The 24,667-nt window shown below is 49.5% G+C and overlaps 1 protein-coding gene across 3 annotated transcripts in view; it reads left to right on the top strand.

Annotated features, from left to right (window-relative positions):
* Nucleotides 1–24,667, top strand: part of PCSK6 (proprotein convertase subtilisin/kexin type 6) — a 180,593-nt gene that overhangs the window by 34,222 nt on the left and 121,704 nt on the right. For 2 of the 3 annotated variants that reach the window (XM_059371683.1, XM_059371682.1), the window contains exon 2: nt 13,151–13,255. In XM_059371683.1, the coding sequence (XP_059227666.1) occupies nt 13,151–13,255 (105 nt within the window). Of the gene's footprint in view, nt 1–13,150; nt 13,256–24,667 lie in introns of those variants that run through there. The other variant, XM_059371684.1, reaches the window with a different exon arrangement.

Raw genomic sequence — 24,667 nt, 5'->3', positions numbered from 1 at the left:
CCACCCCCACCTTCCGACCTCCCCCACCCCCCATGCAGCCTTCTGACCTTCCTCAGTTAAGCAGCCCCAAATGACAGCCCAGTGCTGGCCTCTCTTTCTGGAGATGCCCAGAGGTACTCCAGCTGGTTTTCTTGGGTGCTTAGTGTCACTTTGCTTTTGGGTCTTTGGTGTAAGCAGTGCCAGGTGTGCTGGTCATGACCGTTGGTGCTGAAGGTCACAGGCATCCTTTGCTCCATTCACAAGCCACAATGCTTTTTGCTAAGAGCAAATCTGAGCATGACCCTGGTGCATTTTCTAGGTGAGACTTTCTGACAGTAAGGCCATGCCCTTATGTCTCACATACTCAGAAACACAAAAGTAAGCAGCAGGCCTCCTAGAGTGAGGGAAGTCTGGGCCAGAGGTCTGGGTCTCTCTATTGCAGGGACCACGGGATCCCTGCAGCCTGTAGGCTGCCCAGTGGTGTTAACGTTTTGAAATTAATTTTCGATATTAAAAACTTGGGAGAGCTCTTGTAGAATTCGAGTATTAGCTTCTCTAGAAGTATTCAGGAGATCTGGCAGAACTGGGTCCCCTGAGTTTCCACCTACCTACCTCCTCCCTGTCATGGGGTCCCTGCCTGGGTCCTGTGGGCATGGAGAGTACCTCTCCCAACTGGAGACCAAACACGTCACAGAGCAGTTAGCAGGCTGCAAGGACACATGGCACGAGCCTGTCCTCACTATCAGATTGCCACACAGGTGGTGGGGAGCAACCTTGGCGGCTGGGGTGAGGAGCTGGGCCCCGGACACGTAGAGGGCAGCCCAGGGGGGGCAGAGCCAGGCCTCAAGCAGCCTCCCAACCCCAGTGGTCATCTTCCCCGGAAATAAACCCCAATGGCCTCTTGTCTCTTTTGCAAACTAGTTGTGGGCCGGATGGGTTCTCCTCTCATGGGAGGGAGGAAGGCCTGGTTCCAAGGACCAGTTCACCGAAGAGACGGTTGTTGAAGTCACTCAGGTTTTATCTTCAATTCTAGACTCTAAGTTCTTTAGGCTTTATTTGGGAGCAGGTGTGTGGGGGGGTGTTCTAGTTTCCTTATATTGCGATTAAAATATTCTTTTTAAAAGATCCCTTAATCACAAGTTCTCAGAAAGAGCGGGGAGTGTAGTCTACACCCCCACTGGAGAGTACATCACTGAGCTGACCACGTCACCCCTCATTGCTCTTCACAAACAGGGCTGGTCTCTACAGAGCTGTGACACTGTGGAAGCCAGGAGCTTGTGGATGGTACCTCATGCCTCCATCACTATTGCCAACTGCCCAACAGTGATCTTCAAAGGAAAGGGTCCCGTTTGGAGTCATGGGTTACACACAGCTGTCAGGGCTCTATCGTGGGGTCAGGCCCAGGGTAAGGAGGGGGCAGGTACTCACCTGCGGCACAAAGCCTAAGGGATGGATGCCAGAAGAAAATTCAGTAGTCAAGGTAAATAACATTTTAATGCAATGTCTTAAAACTTGAAATTAATAAAATCTGCAGTGAGCAAAAAGTCAAAAATTTAAAGAAAGCTGGGCTCAGCATTACTGACTTTTCCTTGGCCTCAGGCTCCAGGATGGCTTCACGCAGCACTGTTCCTAATTGTCTCAGGGTCTAGAAGGGTTCCTCAACGTTCTCTTGACTTTTGTGACCTTGACACTTGCCAGGGTCAGGCCAGTTATATTGCGGAAGTTCCCTCCATTGGGGATTTGTCTGCTGTTGGCTCATGGTGACGTCTGGGTTCTGCACTTTGGTCCACCGTGTCCGACCCCATGGCCCCCATTTCAGTTTGCCTCGTTGCTGGTGGCGTGCTTGCTGATCACCCGGTTAAGGGGCTTTGTCCGCCTGTCAGGTTTCTCTTTTCCCCTTTATAGATCAGTAAATATTTTGCGGAGAGGTACTTTGAGACTATGTAAAAATAGCCAATTCGTATAAAGCTTGGGTTTTGTTGTTCAGTGAATCTGTACGGACTCATGGTTTCCTATTTTATTCTTGGGCTGTAACCTACCAGAGCGATTATTTATTTTGATTCTCAGCTCGTCCCTGGTTTGGCCTGTGGATACCTTTCAAGTTTGGCTCCTGCATACTGGGGATACATCTCCAGAGTTCTTTGACCTGTTTCTCGTTCTCTTGCCAAAACATGGTACTAGAGATTCTTCTAGCACTTTCCTTGCCCTGACTCTTGAGTCTGCTGTTTCTCCATAAAGCCCCAGTTCCTTTTAGGACAAAATGGTATTTAGAAGCCAAGACCCGGGCTCTAGGTGTGTTCACTGCTGTTGGGGGCTGTTTGCTGCTCGAGGCCTGTCCAGCAAGGAGAGATGGGCATGTGTCTGTCTGTCTGTCTATCTAGCTTGAAAACTAAATTCACATGGCTATTCAATTCCAATCCCACACCATGGAGTTCTTTCCAGTTTTCTTCTCCAAGAGTGAGAAAATGCTCTCATTGCCCCAGTGTGTTAACTGTATTTGATCCTTCTCCTGGTGGGTAACCAGGACACATGTGTTCTGCCTACATCTCACCGTGTAGATGTGCTTCTCTCCAACTTGGGCTCTGACACCCAGCCTGGGCTGCCCCCTCCCAGCGTGGACACCTTCCCTCCTCCTCCAACCCTCGCTCTGGGCCACCCCAAGTCTCTCTCCATGCCTTCCCCACACGCACCCGAAGCTATACTGTGCCCCTCATGGCTTTAGGATTGAATTTTTTTTAGGAGCAGGAATCTGACTTTCTATTTTTCAGTCAAAATGAAGCAAAAAATAAATACAAAAGGAGGGTTGGGCTCAGAAATCTGGTAAAATGACTAATTCCAGACAGCTGTAAAGAAACCTTTAACTAGGAAATGGTTTAAAAAGAAGATCTTCAGAGTCAAGATTGCAGAGTTTTTCAGATGGCTCTTTGTGGATGCTACAGGTAGAGGTTGAGGTGTATAAATCTGACTTTCTCATAGGAGGCCAGACTGTTTCATTTGGCAACTTTAGGGAAGAGAATAAATGAAGGTTGCTAAGTAAAAATTAATGATTTTTCAGGAATTTGTAGGAAGTTGAGCGGCTTAATTGCAGGATCTGCGTGCATGTGTGTTGAAGAAAGCAATTTTAGGTGACTGGGAAATTGTGCAACAATCTTAACTTGGGTCAGAATTGTAATTATTGCAGTAACAAAATGTCGCTATGTGTATTATGTGACTGAAATGGGAAGCAGGCTTTTTTTTTGTTGTTGTTGTTGTTTTTTAATGCTTAAAAAATAACAACAAAATGTTCATTCTCCCTCTCCGGACTTCCTTAATTATAAATACCAGGTAACTCAGGGCTAAACATAGGCTCAGTGGCCATCTATATTTATAACTTTCCTCAGGTAGGAGTCACCAGAGCAAGGCAGAGTTAATTTCATGTGTAGGTTTTTATAGGCTCTCATTAGTTACCTTTTCCTTAAGTAGACCAAGGGAGATCAGTAATATTATATAACTGAACTCTGACACCTGTGACTTTGAAACATAGACCCTTCTCCCCAAAGCCAAAGGCTCCCCCAGAAGATGCTGGCCGGGAAGCCCAGCAGCGCCAGAAGCCGGCACGTGGCAGTGGCGAGAGGACGGGGCTTGGAACATCTGTTTCCAGCCAAGGGCAGGCTTTGGGAGTGATAAAGTGAAGAGGTTTTTTTGTTGTTGTTTTGCTTTTTTTTGTCCTTTTTGCAAAGTCAGAAATCTCCTCTGCAGCCCATTCATTTCTGAGACCTTGAATTGTGACATCTCGTGGTGGCTTATCAGCTGTTCCCGAGAGGCGGATTTAACCGTGGGAGCCTGGGGAGGTGGGGTGGCATTTTTGTGCACTGACCAAAGCACGCACTTAGTCAACCCCCCACCCCCCAGCCCAGCTTGCTGACTTGAGGACTTAGGGAACTGCACCTGCGTCTGAGGTCACGTTCACTGGAGGGCCGAGTGGGCGGGTGGAGCTTCGGAATAATCCGATGTCATTTGGGGTGGATTTGGCGTGCTCTTCAGTGACTTGCTGCAGATCAAATGTAATATATTAGATGGGGCTCTACAGCATGCCTTAGGAGCTGCAAAGAATGACGGTCATAGGTTGTTCTTCTCTTCAAGAAGGCAGCGTGCCTCTCCTCGCTGCCGGCGACTGCAGATCCCTCGGACCTCACACCTGCCCTCTATAAGTGGTGATTTGAAGCTAGATACACTCAGATTTACAGGGGAAAGAAAAGAAAACAGGACACGAGAAGCTCTTCCTGTAAACATCCCCAACCCAGGCCTCTCCCCCATGACACTTGGCTTCTGCCCCTTCCTTGTTTGGCTTTGCAAGATGTTTACCCTCATCCCACCTGTAGTCCTCGAGAGGCTTCCTCTCTGAGGCCAGTTAGCTCGCCATGAATGAAGGGGGCAGGCCACTTGGATGGAGTGCAGAGTCCTGCATGGCCCGCCCCTCTCTGCCTGCACCTGTGGGAGCTTAGATGAGGCCCGGCCCAGGTCACACAGCTGGTAGATGGTCTGCCTGACTCACAGCCTCAGGACTGTCCTGGGAGGGGGGCTAGAGAGAGCCCTAATGACAAGACAGCAGTCTCATGGCTGGGAGGCATGGGATCTTAGTTGGCCCCAGGGCCACGGTGGACAACTGTATGTAGGGGGAAAGGGGAAGATGTGTGTGTCCTTCCAGTGTCACTTGAAGTCTGTTAATTTCACCGAACATTTTTTTAGTTCCTGCCACCCTCCTGACATTGCCAGCGTTCTGAGGTTTTATAGACAAAACTGCCTTTGAGAGCTTACAGGGGAGGGATGGAGGGAAGGTGGACAACCTTCTGCAACCAGGGAAGGCCTGAGCCTGGGAGGCCTAGGAGGGCTTCCTGGAGGCAGCAATAGCTCAGAGGATGGTTGAAAACATCCTCTGATGTGTGAAGAGTGTGAAGGGGCTGGGAGAAGCCAGCTCAGAGGTGTGAAACAGCAGGTGACAGCAGAGTCCCTTACAGCAGGACAGAGGTGATGCCAGCAGGGCCCAGCCTGTGGCCAGAGAGGCAGCGTGGCCCAGGGGTGGAGATCTTTATTTGCCCCGTGAAGGACCGAGGCTTCCTCCACTGAGAGGAGGCAGAACTGGGCTGGGAATGGCAGTGTAATGGGGAGGAAGAGAGTCAGACGCCAGGGACCTAGGGCAATGGGTAACGTATGTACATGGCCCAAGTAGGGCAATGGCGTTCAGCCAGGCTTGAGAACCTTTCAACAGGTTACCTGCAGAGGGCTCGGTGGTCCTGGACACACATGGAGAAATGATGCCATTCAGCAAGATAAGGGACTCCTCGGGAGGAGGAGCAGATCTGGAAGGAGGTGGCAGCCGGGGTGGGGTGGGACAGAAGACCCTGAGCCCAGGGTGGCTGCTCTCATTGAGTCATCTGGGACCCGCACATCACTGGGGCTGCCCTCCTCACACCCTGCCAGGAGCAAGGAGATGAAGATGGCCAGGATCTGGGCCTGGGCCCCCAAGCACTCAGACTATAGAGCGCAGGTGCTCGGGACCCATGTGGGTGGGACCGGCTTTGCAGAGGAGCCGGCGCTCCGCCGAGTCTGGAAGGCCGGTGGGGATTGGCCGGGCAAGGGAGGCGAGGCCTTCTGGAAAAGGGTTTGACACAGTCCTTGGACGTGTCCTTGTAGTCCTTGGCTACATCCCCGTGTCTCCCAGGAGAGGTTTCAGAACTCACATGTGCAGCGGCAGATGGAACCCCGAGAACTGGAAACTTCATCTGGTGGGGAGATGGGGACAGGCAGGGGGCTGGGCCTCGGCTGCTGTGCTCAGGCTGTCAGCTGATTCTGACCAAGGTGGTGGCCACAGACCCAGACCCAGGACTTCTGAATTAGGGCAGTTAGCAGTGGGCTCGGAAGTCCACGTGGCTGTAAGGGCTGTGGGAAAACCGAAGACTTTCATTGTTGTGTTTCAGAGCCGTTTACTGGGGAATCTTACATACACACACCCACACAATTGTATACCCATACACAAGCATACACACTCCTACATCCATATACGTACACACACACACACACACACACCTGGATACATACGTATGTACACACTCATATTCACATACATGTACATGCATATGTGTGCACATTTGAATACATATATACATGGACTCACATTCAAATACATAAATGCTCATAGAGGAGCAATGGGGTGGTTCAGTAGGTTAAAGCCTCCGCCTTCAGCTCAGGTCACGATACCAGGGCCCTGGGATCGAGCCCCACTTCGGGCTCTCTGCTCAGCAGGGAGCCTGCTTCCCTCTCTCTCTGCCTGCCTCTCTGCCTACTTGTGATCTCTGTCAAATAAATAAATAAAATCTTTTTAAAAATGCCTGTAGAAATACATAAGCACACATATCCACATGTACGTATGCACACTTACACTCACGTATGGGCGTAACAGGATGGATACATGCCTGGAATATAATATTCCTTGAAATGTCTTTGAAATTCCATGTCCTTGAAATGAAGGACAGTGGACGCTGGTTGAATTGTTTGGCCCTGTGTGAACAAACCTGCTGCTAGGAATGAGAACCAAGGCAAGTGGGTCCCCCATGGCCACTGCTGCCGGAAATGTGTCAAGAGGCAAAGGGGTGATGGTTGTGAGTGTGAACTCTGAGCTCAGTTCTGACGGTGCTACTTTCAAAGATGCGGTCTTCCTTAACCACGTGGTGCCTCAGTTTCCCCAAATGCAAGGTGAGGATAATTACAGCATCTATGGCATAGGGCTGTTGTGAGAATCAAACAGGGGAATGCATCGAAACTGTGAGCTTCCTGCCTGGGACGCAGGGAGCGCTCAGCAGGGTCAGCAGCTCCTGCTGTGAGTCGGGGGACACCCGGTAAAAGTCGGGGACCCCCAGTGGCTGGGAGGCAGGAGAAGGAGGGAGACTTGCCGTTCCCTGCGAACTCTCTGCACCTTTGTGTTGTCCATATTTTGTACCGTATGCATACATTATCTAGATTTATTTTTTAAGTCTAATGGAGTACCCTGCTAGGAGAAACCATGCTCCACTCTTTTTTTTTAGTATATGAGCTGCCGAAGTGAGCACACCATGCTCCACTCTTGTCGCTGTGGGTTCTTTGATCTCATTTCTTGCAGTGTTCTGGCCCAGAACATTTAGCAGGGTTTTTAATGATGTTTTAATGATGTTACCAATTTTATCAACTAATGTGTATAATTACATATCACTGTTGAGTAAAGAGACATGAGCGTTCCATATTCAGCAGACTGTCATTTTCTTGGATGGGGCACTCAGGGACTGGCTCTAATTAAGGCATCGTGAAAATACACGGACAAGGAAGAGAAAAGGCACTTATGGAAATTTTATGTTATGCCTTGGAAAATAGAAAAGACCCCTTGTCGACTAGAGATCATCTTCATTGATGGAGAGCCGGTTGAGGGTCTGGAAGGGCTCAGAGCTGAGCCTAGGATGCTGGGGGAAGAGTTTCTCTTCCGTTCTCAAGTTGGGGAACGAAGGGGGGTCCGCCAGGGCCCTCAAACAGTGATATTCCTTGGGAGCCCCTGCACTCCGTGTTCATCAAGGCAGCCTGCTTCCATCCTGGCTCAGGATTTGATCACAGAGCACGTTAGCGGTGATCACGGGAGCGTGGAAGTTCTGGCATAAACACTGCCCTGGGCCATAGCACGGCTTGGCAGCGTGGGATGGCCAGGCCTGCCAAGACGAGAAGATGAGCTACGGACTCCCAGTGCAGAAATCAAATCAAAATAAGGATATTCCCTCACTGAGGAGATTACCTTGGATTAAAAAAAAGTTTGTGCTGGGGCACCTGGGTGGCTCAGTGGGTTAAAGCTTCTGCCTTCGGCTCAGGTCATGATCTCAGGGTCCTGGGATCGAGCCCCACATCGGGCTCTCTGCTCAGCAGGGATCCTGCTTCCCCCTCTCTCTCTGCCTGCCTCTCTGCCTACTTGTGATCTCTCTCTCTGTCCAATAAATAAATAAAATCTTAAAAAAAAAAAGTCTATGCTGCCCCTATTTTTCTGTTCATTCTTAGGATTCTCGCTCTTGCCATTTTGACCCTTGAAGGTGTATCGGAAGTGTTGTAATTGTTCTAAACCCCAGTTTGTGTATCTTGAGGTCATTTGGTTTCAGATCTGTTCACTTACCGATCTATGGGCTGCGAGGGGAAATTGCTGGTTATTGAGGATAATGATTGGGCTTCATTCCCTGGGCCTGTTTTTCCATCTGTAAAATGGAGCCGTGCCTGTGGTTCTTTCCCATACCCTTATCTGTAGGTCAGGGCCACAGAACAATCAGGTGTCCTTCATGTTGAACCAGGCCGGTGACCATGTCCCCAGTGACCCTGCTTGAGAGGGGGGGCTTTCCAGTCCACAACCCCCCCATCCTGAATGTGCCCGATCTCATCTGATTCCGGCAGCTCAGCAGGGTCAGGCCTGATTCGTGCTTGGTTGGGAAAATGGGGGCTTCCCAGCCATCCTGCCCTCTTAGCTCCTGTAGGCACCCAGAAATCTTAAGGAGCAACTCTCCGAGTTGGGAGGGGCAGCCTTGGGGTCAACCCTGCTGTGGCAGGGGAGCTGAGGACCAGAGAAGGACTTCGATGGGATGGGGAGGAGGAGGGAGGAAGAAACAGTTATACGGTAAATGCTGCATCAGCCAAGCCGAGATGACTTTCGCTGGGCAGTCAGGTGCACCCATCTCCTGCTGTGTCACCCCTTGATCCTTTCTGACCTTCTGCCTGAGATGAAAACCTCATATTCCTGACCCCTGCCCTATGCCAGGGGAGGGCCATGGCAGAGGGCAGTAGAACGTGAGTCAGACAGATGAGAGAGACCTCCTGGGTCATCAGACAAGGAGGGTACCTGGAGAAAGGTCAGCTCAGTGACCAAATGAGGTGCTGCTGGTAGGGGGACAGCAGCTGTGCCTGTGTGTCTAAGCAGAGCCCCTCAGCATGTGGCCAGGTGGTCCCCCACCTATGGAGAAGCCATGCTCATCATCAGAGCCTTTACTGGACTCCCAAAATACGCCCAGCAGCAAATGCTCTAGATCATAGGTTGGCAGACTTTTTCTGTAAAGTCTCCGTGTGAAATGTTTTATGCCTGGGGGCCAGAGGGTCTCGGTAGCTACTCCACAATTCTGCCATCTTAATATGATAGTGGTCACGGGCAGTGGGTCAGTGAATGGGTGTGGCTGTGCTCCAGTGAAGTTTGACTGATTAAAAACACAAGGCGTATATATGGCCCAAAGTACTGAAAGCAGGGTCATGAACACATCTTTGCATGCCGATATTCATAGCAGCATTATTCATGATAGCCGAAGGGAGGAAGCAATCCATGTGCCCATTAATGGATGAAACGGATATGCAGAATGTGGTGCACCCAGACAAGGGAATATTAGTCAGCCTTAAAAAGGAAAAAGGGGACACCTGGGTGGCTTAGTCATTAAGCGTCTGCCTTCGGCTCCAGTCATGATCCCAGGTTCCTGGGATCAAGCCCCGCATCGGGCTCCCTGCTCATCAAGAAGCCTGCTTTTCTCTCTTGCAACCCCCTTCTTTTGTTCCCTCTTTTTCTGTCTCTCTGTCAAATAAATAAAATAAAAATAAAATAAAATTAAAATAAAATAAAATAAAATAATGACAAATGTCACGAGCCTTGTCATGAGCCTTGAGCATATCACATTTAGGGAAATAAGCCGGTCACAAAAGCTCAGACGGCTCTACTCGTACGAGCTGTCTCAAGCTATTAGAAATTAGAATGGCGGGGAGCGGGAATTAAGTTAGTGACATGGGTGCCGGTTCAGTCTGGGAAGATGAGAAAGTTCTGGAGACCGATGGTGATGGTGGCCACACCCCCTGTGGACGTACTCAGCAGCACTCAGCTGCCTGCATGCTTAAAAATTGTTAAAACGTGGTCAACGGAATGTGTATTTTACTGCCCCCCCAAAATAAGATAAATAGAAGGTAGACCAGATTTGGCCCATGGGCTTCCGCTCTATACTCCGAATGAATTGGTATTTTATTAACCACAGCATCTCTACAGGCTTTGGGAGGACACTTGTAGCCCTACCTTGGGGGCATCGCGTTAATCTGGTCTGCAGACAGGGCACGCGCCCTAGGGAGTGAAGGCTCTCACGGTGTCAAGATTCCCTTCTGAGGATCTGGGCTCTTCTTCCTCCCCTCATGATAATCCCAGTAACAGGTGACACTTACTGTCCCACACGGCCTTGAATTACACTATCTGACCTTGAGTCTTTGGTTGTGAGGAAGGAATATGGCTGTTCCCCACTCCCTCAACCATGCTCTGTAAGGACCCAGAGGGTGGACAGAGGCACCCAGAATCAGAGAGGGACCCCTCAGCTGCTTTCAGATTTATGAGCACCCAATGTCCTGACCCCCTTGCCTTTTTTTTTTCTTTTTCTGAAACACAGTCCACTTTCTTCTGCGGCTAGCTTTGTAGGGGCAGGAGGACAGCCTTGGCTGGCATCCCCTTTTTCTCTGCATTGGGAGTGGTCCTTCCCAGACCCTCAGCCCCCATGTTGGGCTGGACATAAGTTTCCAAGCAGATGTGGCCTTGGTCACTGCTGCCACTTGGGCTGGTCAGTAATATGGGGGGAGCATCTCTCCTTCCAAAGGATTGCTCAAGCAGAACGGCTCCCGTTAGCTCAGACCCTTGGAGCTGTTGCTAAGGGTGGTCACAGTGGCTCAGAGGCAGGGAGCTGGCTAGCCTCGGAGTTGGCTGCCTCTGGTCTGGCCCCATTGCCCGAAGGCCAGGTGCCGCCCCGAGAGGGCTTTGCTTAGGGTCAGCAGCTCTGCAAGCCATCCATCCCTTTGCCAGCAAATTTGATTCACCCCTGAGTTTCTCCACTTCCCTGAATGGGAATTGACTTGAATGCCTGGAGTTAAAAGACCAGAAGTTGTGAAACATTTCCCAGGGATGGAGGCAGCTTAGAAGCAAACAGGCTGATTAAATACAGCTCGAAGGTAAGACTCCATTATTGCTTCTGGTTCTAAATCACAGCTCTGGCGTGCATGAGGAGGAGCCTTGGACATATATGGCAATTAACTTGGTTGAAGAAGTGAGTGAGGTGAATTATCTGTAGGAGAAATAGAAGTGCTTTTGTGCCAAACAGGGCCAAAATCATGATGTTTATGATCACCGAAAAAAAATGCCTCGAGGTAGAAAACGAAATGAGAACGTGCATTGCGGGAAAACCATTTACTGAACACTTGCTACCTGCTGGGAAGTCTGCTAGCACTTTCTAGATTTATGTCATTGAAGTCTTAGAACAGCCCTTCAAGGCAGTAGTTACTGTTTTCACGAGGAAACTAAGACCCTAAGAGGGTCTTATGCCCAGGTCATTCCGCAGGAGGGGTTCGAGTTGGAATGCAGATGCAGATTTGGCTGGTCCCAGTCTCCAGTTGCCATGGAGAAGAGCCAGCCAGAGATTCCCACCCAGCTCCCCATACCAGCCAGCGCTGGTTGAGACCCACCAGGTTCTAGGTACAATGGAGATGATAACCTATTTAATCCTCACGACTGTCATAGTGTTCCATGTTCCATAGTCGTAAGTGACAGGAACACATGGGAGCAAGCTTAAGTGTAAAAAGAGGATTTTTATTTCAAGGACAAAGGGCTATCTTCTGCCACTTGGGAACAAGAGGGAGCCAGGCTGCCCGGGAGGGCTGGAAATGAGGGCGGAAGTGCTGGAGGACTCTGGCCTTGTGGAAAGATGTGGAGATGGCCACTCAGAGCATCCACATCCCTCCGGGTCTCTCCCCGGGCTGGCCAACCCGCATGGGGTCAGGTTGCAGCAGACACAGTGGCTTGAGTGGGGTGGGTATAGCCAAGGGTGCTTGTGAGATGCGCAGACTTTAGTGATTCTAAACTCCAGTGGTTAGGCTGTTTCATCCCCATTTTACACAGCAGGAGTCAAGATTCAAGGGGGACGAATGCCTTTACCCAAGCTCACATGGCCAGTGCTGGTGAAGGTTGGGGGAGGACAGGTTTGAACCAGGTTCATCTCAGAAGCACCACGTATGTGCCACTCTAGAGTACAAATTGCCCGAAATTTGCCCTTTGACCAGAATCTGGAAAAGAAACTAGGATGGCTTAGGCTGAGAAAGGCAACTCGGAAGTCTGTGTAATGTTCCGTCCAGCCTCGTTTAAAAAGCTCTGCTTTCAAAGACGGTGACCAACAGGCTAGTTCCAACAACCAGGGTAAGCCCGAAAAAGAACAGGTCTTCCGAGAACAATGTCCTGATACTCAAGGGTCACTGAGGCACGAGGGCCCAGCTGTCCTGAAGGCCACATCCATTGCTTCTCTTGGTTCTGTCCAGCCCTCAAGCTGGAATCTGTCTCGGCAAACCACCCCTGGCAGAAAATTGGGACACCCTGGGGGTTTGGATGTTCTCATCTGACCTTTTCACAATCCCCATGCAGATGGACCCGCGTGTTTCCTTTGGCTCCCTTGTTGCGTTTGGGAGCAACCGTTCATTCTTAGATATTTCAGTTTACCCGTGGGGTGGGGAGGACGGAGTTTGTTTATAAATGAGTATTTTGGTGCAGGCTTGACTTGACACTAACTTAGCTACTTCAGGGATGCTTGACCCTAAATGAACATTAATTCTTGTCTACAAACCTTGGCCAAGAAAGTACACATTTTAAACGCTATGAACTCACCATAGGACTTGGAGAAGTGTGTACTTCATTGGAAATACTGCCCTGCATTGTTTATCCCAAAAGGGGTTATCTAAATCCACCTTTGTGTTTGTAAACACTGAGTATAGGCCAAAGAGATGAGTGGGGAAACATAATGGAGCATATGTTTTCTTTGGGAGCAGAATGAGTCACCCAGAGAAGGGGAAGATTTTTGTGGGATGGAGGATTTTTGAAGCTGGTTATAAGACTGTATTAATTAGGGGCACCTGAGTGGCTCAGCTGATTAAGTGTCTACCATTGGCTCAGGTCATGATCTCAGGGACCTGGGGTTGAGCTCTGCATCAGCTTTCTGCTCAGCAAGGAGGCTGCTTCTGCCTCCCCTGCTACCCCACCCCCTGCTCATGTGCTCTCTTTTAAATAAATAATTAAAAGCTTTTAAAAACATTAAAAAAATTTTTTAAAAGACTATTAACTGATAATATCCTGCTTCTTGTTTTGCAGATTGGAAACCTGGAAGATTACTACCATTTTTTTCACAGCAAAACCTTTAAAAGATCGACCTTGAGTAGCAGAGGCCCTCATACCTTCCTCAGAATGGACCCCCAGGTACAGATCTTGGCTCCCCGGACAGGACCCTTTCCTAAGGCCTGGAATGTTGTTTGCTTTTTGTTTGGGTCTATGGTTCTAAAAATAACTAAGTCTTGATTTTTAACGTGATGCTACATAGTCGTTAGTTTCTCTTATCTGCTTTGAATAAAGCAAGACAGATGTGCAGCAACACATTAGACTGTCTGAATGCTCGAAAGATCTGGCTTCTTGTCCGACCGGAGATTTCGACTCTGGACTTCAGTTCAAGGCAACAATCAAATGGGTATAGATCTATTGATATTTTAAATCTTTAAAAAAATCAACAAAACACAGAGTAATCAGAGGAGATAAGTATATGAATATGACCCAGCAGAGCACAAAGACTAGGCAACCGAACCTAGTATTTTATTAATGAAATTAGAGATTGGGCCGATGGATGTTTTTGTGGTTGTCATAGCCTGTGTCTTAATGGTTACCATGAATTTAAAAACTCGGGCAGTAAATATAACTGTTTTCCCCTAAAAAATGCGTGTGATCTTTGAGATTAGAGCAAATATAATTTTCAAAGAGGCTAACAATTTGTTTTCATAGAATCCATATTTATTGGGTCATTAAGTACAGTACGTCCTCTCTGCATAGGGTTGATACTAGTGTTCCACAAGTGCCAGCCAGCAGATCAGATCCTCTGGAAGCTTAAAAATTCAAGATGGGGGCGCCTGGGTGGCTCAGTGGGTTAAGCCGCTGCCTTCTGCTCAGGTCATGATCTCAGGGTCCTGGGATCGAGTCCCACATCGGGCTCTCTGCTCAGCAGGGAGCCTGCTTCCTCCTCTCTCTCTGCCTGCCTCTCTGCCTACTTGTGATCTCTCTCTGTCAAATAAATAAATAAAATCTTAAAAAAAAATTAAAAAAAAAAATTCAAGATGGTCGAGTTAGCTTTGGAGGACTTCCTTTCATTCAGCAGGTGACATTGGGATAAACAGCCACGGGTCAGGCTGTGGCCCTAGTTGGTGCCCTTGGAGCAGGTGATCAGGCTGACAGAAAATGAAGCAGGAAGTAGAAAAATATGTGATCTGTCCTAGGGTGATGAGTGCTAGGAGGGAAGGTGAAGTTCGCAAGAGAAGTAGTAGCAGCCCCAACAAAGAAATGAGGCCATTGGTACATCATAGTTTTCAAACATGGAAATCACCATCTCTGAAAAGCAATGTGCTGCTAAATGTTACTTTGGGCTTCCAAGCCGACACATGATACTATTTCTTTTTTCCCACAGAATATTTGTAATAAAGTTTCCATGGAGAAATGAGTTCTTGGTGTCGTCCCAGGCTACCCTCGTGGACGGTCGTGGGCTCCTTTTGTAGTGGCTGAGCTGAGGGCTGGGGGTGGGCAGCTGGAGAGACGGTTTATCCCTGAGCACAGCACCTGAAACACCCTTCTCCAGAGTGTCACTTTGTGGTGATCTGATTTGGAGCACGTGAGAAGGTGGTCCTCGTGGAGCTCGTTCGTGTAACTGGGCTGTGACAGGCAGGCGTGTCTTGTATATATTTCTGAATTGATTTTATAGGCAGGTGGATGAACGGATAGATGAATAGATAGAAGGAAATAGATACAAAGCATTATGCTAATCCCCTTACTTCTTCCTAGCTGGGAAAAGAGTCTGATGTTTATTGAGGGACTACTGTGTGCTGGAGCATTTTTATGTACCTCAGCTCACCTGGTCCTAGGGGGCTATGATTATACCTATACCTACGTGCGTTCACACCATGGAACTGGAAGGAATGTTTTTCAAAGGGGCTGGTATAATTTTTTTCCCTCTGGGAAGCAGAGCCAGATCGTAGTTGCTGACTCTGACAGAATGGGGCAACCGGAGAAGGCTGAGCAGACCCAATGCTTCCGCTGGTGTAAAACTGAGTGGAAGGGTACTGTGTGCTTGGTCACCAAAGAAACATGGATTCTTGGCAGTTGCGAGGTGGCAGTGGGGGGGCGGGTAGTGCTGAGATTCACAGCAGCAGCCTCTGTCAAAGCATCAAGAAACTTCTGAGCTAGGAAGGGAGCTGCTGGCAGACCCTCCACAGTTTCACGTCCACGCAAGCAGTGCGCTCCGTCTTCTGAGGATGACATGCTTGTTCTTCATCCCAGGTCTTCAGAGTTGTTAAGTCGTGACTGCACAGATAGTTACAACGAAGGGCAAGCCATCTGAAGGGGGGAGCCCCCGTCCCCCCCATGGAAGGATGCAATGAGAAGACAATGGGGCAGTGCATTTTTTTGGCCCCTTTCCCACAGGGTGTTCTGAGAATTAAGCTGTTCCTCCATGGTTAGAACCACAGCAGAGTTGAAACAGGACCTGTTGTTTTTTTTAAGCGACTGAATTTTAAATCTTTTAAAGGTATCTGGAACACCGATGTGGCTCAGTGAGTTAAGTGTCCAATTCTTGAGGGTCGTGAGATCGAGTCCCGTGCAGGGCTCCACATTCAGCGTGGAGTCTGCTTGAGATTCTCTCTCTCCCTCTGCCCCTCCCCCTCCACGCTCACTCACTTTCTCTCTAAATAAATAAATAAATAAATCTTTAAGGGAAAAAAAGCAAAAAAACCAAAAACTCAGGGGCACCTGGGTGGCTCAGTGGGTTAAGCATCTTCTTTCAGCTCAGGTTGAGCCTATGTCGGGCTCTCTACTCAGCAGGGAGTCTGTTTCTCCCTCTTCCTCTCTAGCAAATAAATAAGAAAATCGAAAAAACAAAAAACATTTAAAGGTATTCAACTTGACTGCACTTCCTTTCCTTCCCCAAGTATTAATTGTGCCCATGCTGGATACCAGGCCCTGGGCCCCCGGGAAGGCAGAGATGCCCACCCAGCTGGCCTCTGCCCTGGGCAAGCCCGCCGCGGAGCAGGGCATGGGAATCAGGCAGCAGAGGGTTGGAGGCAGTATCTAAGGTGCCTGGCTTGTTCCTTTGAGGCAGTCCCAGAGTATTCCATTCTGTTTGGGACGGAGGGCAAACCATTCCCAGCGATCCGCTGTGTCCTTGAAGGGAGGAGAAGGATAGACTTTCCCTTAGCAAAGGCTGTGGCTGTTAAGTTTTCCCAAATACAAGTCATTTTTATACAAGACCTTACTAAGCTCCTGGCGGGGCTGCTCTCAAAGCTTCGTGCCACTCTAGAAGAAAGAGAGAAAAGGTAAACAGTCTGCAGAGTGGGGACCCGCCTGTGACTTGCGTGTGATTGGCTGCTGCCTTCTCGCAGTGCTAATTAAATTTGTAGCCGCAGGAAAGCAGAGAGAGACATCTGAACCAATTATGAATTCAGAATCGCAAGCGAAATACCCCCGTTTAAAGTCAGTCTAGTTGAATACAAACCAGATCAATTAGCCGTCAGTCGGACTAACTAATACTTACTCGGTCTTGTCCTTCTGATGAAATATTGGGGCCAAATTACCCGTTTCACACAAGTGCTTCATGTCGATTTTTCTCGCAGCCCTCCAGAACGCTTTCCTACCTCAGCGAGACATTTCTGCGACACCTAGGCATTTGGAGAGGCTGTGATTAGTATTCTTAAGGAAAGGACGAGATGAGTTAATGTTATTCAGAGACACTGGAATGCGAAGTCGCCATTGGGTCTGAATGACCAAACTGGAAATGAATGTTACAGAGCTTCGAGTACAGTGCAATCGAATGCAGATGGTATTTTACTATAATTAGCTCCAGTCCCTATTGTAGAAAAAGTGCTTTGATAAGGGATAGAATTTACAATCCATCCCTACCTCATGAAAGAGTGGATGGAGCGTACATTTGTTAATATCGAACAAAACAAACACGAGTGGGGGAGGCAATACTGGAGACTCTGTCCTGCTGCTCATGCACGTGTGCCCGGGTGCAGATGCACACACTCACTAAGCATCTTTTTTTTTTTTTTTTTAATTTTTGCGCAGATCCTGTCCCGGAATTGTGCTGTCATTTTCTTTACGTTCTTAATTACCTTTCTTGATGTTTTTTTCTAACCTCCCTTGAAAAGGGCCATTTGGCTCCAAGTGCTTTGTGGATCTCCTTGGGAGAAGAGCCCGACTGTTGTCCGTGTGCAGTATCAGTCCGTGGGTTTTTCCAGGGGCTGTCATTTAAGCAAACTGAAAGCATTTGTTTTCAACTTGTTCTTTTGCCAAAAGTCTGGAGAAGGGTAGATGTTACAGAGGCATCGGCCAATGGCTGCTAGGGCTCACAAATTTTTTTTAAATTACTCGTTCTGATTTTGTTCCAAGCTGGCTTATAGTTTGGTGTGGCTGGCTGCCTCTTCCAACCCTTACATTTTAGTGTGATGACGGTGGTTCAGCCTTTCCCTTCCTTTCCGTTCTCAGCCAGACTGATGACGGAAAGGGAAGGATAAAGATGTTATCAAGCAGGCCCTCCATGCCTCTTTCTGGGGGTTGTGGGAGACTTCAGTTGGAGGCCTGTGTCAGTGCTTGAAGCTCTGAAGTTGGAAACGGTTTCCAGGGCCAGAGTAGGCATTCTGTTTTGTAGGATGGAACTTTGCCCCCAGAGTTTAATCAAAGCTCAGGTTTCTTTCCAGCAGTGATGCAACGTTTAAGCAGATCTTTCCATTAACCACAGATGGAATTTTATCTGAGCGTTTGGTGTGCTAGAACCATTCGAAGTGCAAACAAAAAGTTCCTGGCACATTCAAGCACGCAGACAGTAAGTGACCAAGTTGCTCTCAGGGTCAATGAACTCATGGCTGGGGGTTGGGGGCAGGAGAGGGCCGCCTCCCAGGGTCCCCTGGATTTGTCCATCTGGGGGCAGGAGAAAACAGCAGCTGTCTTCATAATTTTCCTGATAACCCAGCTGGGTCGAGTGGAATGGCTACTCTGAATTGGTAAAAACGGTCATTTAAAAAAATACTTTAAAAGATAGAGCTTTATTATTTCATTAGCACGTTTGATGCTTCTGCCTAGATGCCTCACAGACATCTCAAAGTCCGTGCGTTCCCCAGCCTGGCTGACCGCCTCTGACCCCGCCTCTGTCTCAGAAAGACAGCAGCCTCCCTCGCACCACATGTGTCCCACCTCCAGTACAACTCCGTGCTGCCCTTGACCCACGTTGCCCCATGCACCCCTGCCCTCTCTCACCCGGACCACTGCCCTGCCCTGCCCTCCTCACTGGCCCGCCATGGGCTTCCTTGCCTCTCACCAGTCTGCACGCCACCCTCCTAAGAGATCCCGTGACCCATATGGGACGCTGCCCCTGGCCCTTGAGAGGTCGGTCCCAGACCCTTCTTCCTCCGCCAGACGCCAGCCACACTGGCCTTTCTAGCCCTCCTCACATGGCATTGGCTCTTTCCCCCTCCAGGCTGCCTTTCTTCCCTATGTCTCTTCCTCTCTCACCTCAGCTCCTATGTGCCGGCCACCAGAAGTCAGCTCAGCGCCCTCAGACTTGACTTGCCCTCCCTACCGTTATATGTTTATATTCTTGACTTGTGAGATTTCCTCACTGGGTTCCAGGAGTGGAGGGGTTGTGTCTATTTATCTCACCACTCTGATCCCAGTCTGACCCTTGAGCGTCGCAGGGGTGGGGCCAGAGAGGGTCTAGGTGGGGGCTCCAAGTCTGGCATTCCTTCCAAGCTGCCGGTGGTCATGGGCAGTGTGCCATCTTGAAGGGCTTAGTGGTCCCATGGATGTAGGAGAAATTGTGTCGTCCCCCTCTCCGAGGCAGCTCCCAGTACACACAAGAACAGGAAAGAAACCTGTGCTGCTCTGCAGCTATTGGATTTACTTGACCACAGCCTCCTCCCTTTTGCTCCCATAAACATCTGTTTCCTGGCCATTCTGGAAGTTGTGCCAAGGTCGCAGGCCCAGGTGGGAGCACACAGGAGCACATGGCAGTGTTTGGTGGGAGTGATGAGTGGTTTAGTGCGTCTGGGATCTGGTATGCGACAGAGCCGGGTTGGCGGGAGCTGCAGATGGTTCCCCGGGGCGCCGGGAGCACGAGGCTGGGGAGAGTGCGCAGTTTTCCAGACCCTTAGGAGAGATGATGGGAAGGTAATCTGGCCTGAGGTGGAGGAGTTTACAGAGAGAAGCACGTGAGCCCATCTCTTGCCAGCAGACCATAACGTTCTCGAGGGCCAAGGCCACATCTCAGTTGTTTGTGAATCTAGCAGAATACCCAGGAAATAGTAGACAGACACTTAGTCAACGTTCATTGAAACATAACTCAGTCGCACAGAGTAGGTTCACATAATCCAGTTGTATCTGTTATCATTTGCTTATTCCCGTCTTTTTACGTAAAAACATCAGAAGTGAATCATGGCCTGCCTTCATAACATGATGTCAAAAACCTGAAAAAGGGCCTGGATGAATGAATCACACTGTATCTTGTATGGCTAAAGCCTACAGTGATGACAGTAGTGACGGTCCAGCCGGACGCTGGATGTGGTCACTGGTATCGACTTAGTGAACACTGGGGGGTGGGGAGGAGAGGGGCACTAGGCTCTGGCCACCTGACCTGTTGTCCGTGAGCAGAGACAAGTGATACTGAGGTGCAGACCGGGCTACCTGCTCTTCCCTTCCAGCAGAGTAAGAACTAACTAACAAGAGAATGAGGCGAGTCAGTTTCCCAAAGTACTCTTATATTTTCCCGTCTCCAAAATGGGCAGAATGAGTAGGGTCCTCTCTCTCCCTCATGAAACAGCTGTGTCCATGTGGTTCAGCTTGGATGGCAAGGGTTGGAGATACCCTACACGTCGTTTCAGCTCTGTTGTGGCGAGCAAGCGGAGTTGGGGCTAGGGCCCAGTTGGCCTCTGTGATGTGGGAAGGGAGAGGAGGTGGGGTTCTGTGCTGAGTCAAGATACCCTTTATTTTGTTGGATCATCTTCCTTCTCTTCTCCCTCATCTACTACTTTGGTTCCTGGGTCTTCAGATAAGCCACGGCCAGACCAGCCTAGCATCCCTCCCCACTCTGCCCCAAGTGATACTCTGAGGGGGGCTCGGGTATCTCACCGGGACAGGCTGTAATGAGGCTGTCCAGTCATTGCTTGCTTGCAGGCCTGGTTCCTCTCCCTGCCACCCCCCAGGAACATAAGTGTGACTGCACTTCTCCATTCCTCACATGGAAAGGCCTGATCCACTTTCTATTCCGTGAGTCTAGCTGAATTCAATGGTTCATACCCATTTTGGAATTACAGGTCCATTTGAAAACCTGATGAAATTTCTAGATTGCCTCTCTCTCTCTCTCTCTCTCCAGAAGGGGGTGGGGGCAGAAATCATGTGCTCATGTCCACACCACTTTGCCTATAGTTTCTGGGGCTTCCTGGGACTTTTGCCTATTCTTCCATTCTTGAGGGACCTTAGACCAGAGGAAGAAGGCCCCCGCCTAGCCCCCTGGCTCATTTCATGTGTGCATTAACCATTGCCTGTCCTAAGACAGGCCACCTTGCAAGCTGTAAGATGATTTGCACTGGTTGGGGAGTATTATTTTTCTTTCTTTCAATTCCCCACCCAATGGGTTGGCTTCCTGGTTGAAAGTTGGTCCAACCTGCATTGGGAAATGGGCTGATCTGACCCCCTGACTTCACAGCTTGGAAGCTGAAGCCCAGGCAGGCTGCCAAGCCTCCCACAGGTGGAGTGAGACGGAGGGTTATCGTCTACATTCCTTCTGGTGAGCTTATCCTCTCCTGGAGGAGGTCTTAGGATTTGGTGGCACTTGGGCCCTCGGGGGTCTGGCCCCTGACTTCCTCCACAGCTATTTCCTGGTTGGCAGTCAGGGCTGGCTTACTCACAAGCAAACAGCAGAGGCAATTCCCTGTCCTTCAGCAATTACAGAAGAAGTTGCCCTTCTCTTTGATGATGCTAAGGGAGAAAGAAAAAAGAGAGCTGGCAGGAGCTGTCTCCCACGCTCTGGATACAACCGTGCATGGAACGTTGAACCCACAGAGAATTAACTCTCAGTGAACGGAGCATCCCGGGGGCATGTCAAGGCAGTTGAGCAGCTTGATTCAAATGTGTGCTCTTCCTCCTGGAGGTAGTGGGGACCTGAGAAGATGTGGGGACAAGGGTCTCTGTGAATGGTCTTTGTTGTCTTAGCTCCATATCAGGGCAAAGACTCTGGAGCCTCCTTCTAGGACTTTCTAGCTCCTGCCAACTTCCTGAGGCTTCTGAAGCCATAGTGGGGCCCCCATGAGCCATGAGGGCTTTGCAGCAGGACATGAGCACATGGAAGCTTTGGGTGGAATGGAACTGGGCTTTCATGCTCTCATGGGGATCATTGGCTTATGGGAGAAAGCTACAAAACAAGCCCTTTGTCACTTGTTGTGCCCATGACTGCTGTGCTATGCCCAGCTTCTGGTCCAGCAACAGGTCTGTGGCCCACAGGGAAGAAAACATGACCAGGGTTGCCCAAGGCACACCTGCCAGAATGCCGCTTGGACAGTTTCATAGTTCAGTAGCATCGATGACCCGTGACACCTGCAGGCCATCTACTGGGATCCTGCTCATTGATGTTACCTCTTTACACCCTTCTTTGCATTTTACCTTATCTACAGAATGGCATTCACCAGGGGCCTAATTTTAATTTGACTTCAAGAAGAAGGATGGGGGGTTGGCATGCCTGGCAGAAGAAAGCATTGCTTTTCACATAAACTGGAGAAGATGATGAAGCCGTCTGCATGCCTAGAATTCTCTTCCCCAGAGTAAATAACTTTCTATGATCAATATGCTGTATGTTCAGCAAGAAACATACCAAGAAAAACATAAAAGGAAGAGGGTCAGCGTGAAGTTCTACCTTCAAAATAGGACTTGGGAAGAAATCAGGATGTTTTTTGCAGGCTGATACTGGTGTGCTAAGAGAGGTGACTTGTGTTTGGGCCAGATGTGGCATTTGGCAAACGTTGTTCTTGCCCCAAATCACTTATGGCTGATCTTCCACAGAAAAAAATCAGTCAAGGTCATGGGGTGGTCATTAAGACTCAGTTGCACTTTCTCCTCTGAATTGTGTTTTCTATTTATTTATTATTATTATTTTTAAAGATTTTATTTATTTATTTGACAGAGATCACGAGTAGGCAGAGAGAGAGAGAGGAAGCAGGCTTCCTGCTGAGCAGAGAGCCCAATGTGGGGCTCGATCCCAGGACCTGAGATTATGGCCTGAGCTGAAGGCAGAGGCTTTAACCCACTGAGCCACCCAGGCACCCCTGAAATGTGTTTTTTAAAAGTCTACTCGTTGTTATATTTGTAATCAGAAATGTATTCATTTAACTTCACTCCTGTGTTCAAGAAGCATTTAGTGAGCTCTTTCTGTGTTCCACACAGTGCTGGGTATACTGAAATACAGTGGTGGGCAAAACCCAGGCCCTACCCCCAGGCCAGTGGGGAGCAGAGGGCGATCAGATGGACCCCCACTTCTGGCAGAGTCTCCAAAGTTTGTATTCATTCTGTGTCCGTTTCATCTTGCCTTTTCCATAAGAAAGCGGATGTTTGTGGTCCAGCAGAGCTTTGCTCAGCAAGGACCTGTCACAGGACAGGTGTTTGCTGAGAGCTGGGGAAACCAGGGTGACTTCAGTTATCCTTCTTGTGGGAGGAAAGAAGGGCTAATGGGCACACTGGGGAGTGAGGGCAGTGGTAAAGAGACATGCACGGGAGCCTAGGAGCTCTGAGGGGGACCCCCTGAGTGGCCAGTCTGGACATCAGAAAAGGTTTCCAGCATGTGTGAGGCTCAAAGATGAATATAAGTAGAGGGTGGGTAGGGGGTTAGGGGACCCACCAGGCCGGAGGCACAGAGCCTCGTGGCACAGCCCAGCCTGCTGGAGATGGAAGACCGGGCGGAGTGGCCTGGGCATAGAGTGAGGTTCAAGGGGAAAGGTGTGTGGTGCCCTATGACCTGGCAGAGGCTTTAACCCACTGAGGGGGACAGAGGGAGTGGGCGAGAGCTACAGGTCTGTGCAGGAAGTGGTTCCAGCCAGAGCTGGCCCCAAGAGCCACTGCCTCCAGCCTCTCTACCCAGCCCAGGGCCCCTCCCAGAACTGCCTCAAGCCACCGCAGCCCCTCCTCTGGGGTCCTGTACATTCTCATCTCCAGTGGGAGAGGGGAGGTCTCCAGTGGGAGAGGCGAGGACAGGCGAGCTGGAATCCCAGACCCTCCTTCAGCAGGACAGCCTCAGGGATTCTCAAACGTTGACAAAGCTCAGCCCTGATTAAAGCCACTGTTGAAACCTGTATTACCGTCTGAGGGCAGCTGTAACAAATGCCCACACACTGGGTGGCTTGAAATGACGGATATTTCTGATGTCACCGTCCTGAAGTCCAGAAGCCTGGAATCAAGGTATCCATGGGGCTGCAGCTGAGAATCTTTCCTTGCCTCTTCCAGCTTTCAGTGGCTCCACGCATTCCTTGGCTGGTGGCTGCCTCCCTCCCGTCTCTGCATCTGTCTCTGTCTTCCCAAGGGCTGTCCTCCTGCCTTCTTGTATGGGGACACATGTCACTGGAATTTAGGGCACACTCAAATAAATCACCCAGGTAATCTCGTCTGGAGATCCTTAACTTAATTACTTCTGGGTGCACGTACCTTTTGGGAGGCCACCATCAACCTCCTATAAACATACGGAGGGGGTCTGGGGGCTTAGTTGCTTGAGCATCTGACCCTTTGATCTCGGCTTGGGTCATGATCTCAGGGTTGTGGGATCGAGTCCCATGCTGGGCTCCGCACTCAGCGTAAAGTCTGCTTGACTTGAGATTCTCTGTCTCCCTCTCCCTCTGCCCTCCCTCCCTCTCTCAAAAACAAATAAATGAATAAAATCTTAAAAAAAAAAAAAGAAGAAGAAGAAGAAGAAGCCTGTGGGGAGTGAAGTAGAATGAGCAGGAACTTTCCTGTGTGCTGTATTCCCCTTTAAATTCAATGCAGTGATCTGAAAGCTTGATGCATGCACGATCCATTGTCTTCATAAGGGCTCTACCCTCACCAGGCATCCTGAGGCACTAAATGTGTTTTATTCTGCTCCAGGCCCACTCCTTTGCAGACTTGCTTGAGTTCAAGACTGATTTTCTGAGTTCTGCGGCCTTGAAAAGTAGACCGTGTGTACCACGGTCTCTTCCCCTGCATTTTTCACCCGGAGAAAGTCTGAATGCCTCCTTGGGAAGCTGGGAAATCCAGATAGACCATGAGTGAATCTTCCATGTAAAAGGGCAGTCTGGGTGAACTTCCAGAGAAGTATTATGAAGAATACTTGAAACCCCACAAAGGATCCTAGGTTGCTTTTTCTGAGAAAGATAATCACACACGTCAGGGATCCCCTTATATTTCCCTGCACTTGGCTGAGAAACAAGGCAATGTCTGGAGCCCAGAGAGAGACAATGGCAAGGAAGCCCAGACCCAGGGGCCACTGGCCCAATCAGCCTGAGACAGTGAGGACACCTGTGATTCCATCTGGATAATTTGTTATATTTGGTTCCATTGACCTGCCAGTGCTCA

The sequence above is a fragment of the Mustela nigripes genome, chromosome 13, assembly GCF_022355385.1.
Source record: "Mustela nigripes isolate SB6536 chromosome 13, MUSNIG.SB6536, whole genome shotgun sequence".
Classification (NCBI taxonomy): Eukaryota; Metazoa; Chordata; class Mammalia; order Carnivora; family Mustelidae; genus Mustela; species Mustela nigripes.
The sequence above is the reverse complement of the archived record's forward strand: the minus strand, read 5'-3'. Positions and strand labels throughout refer to the sequence as shown.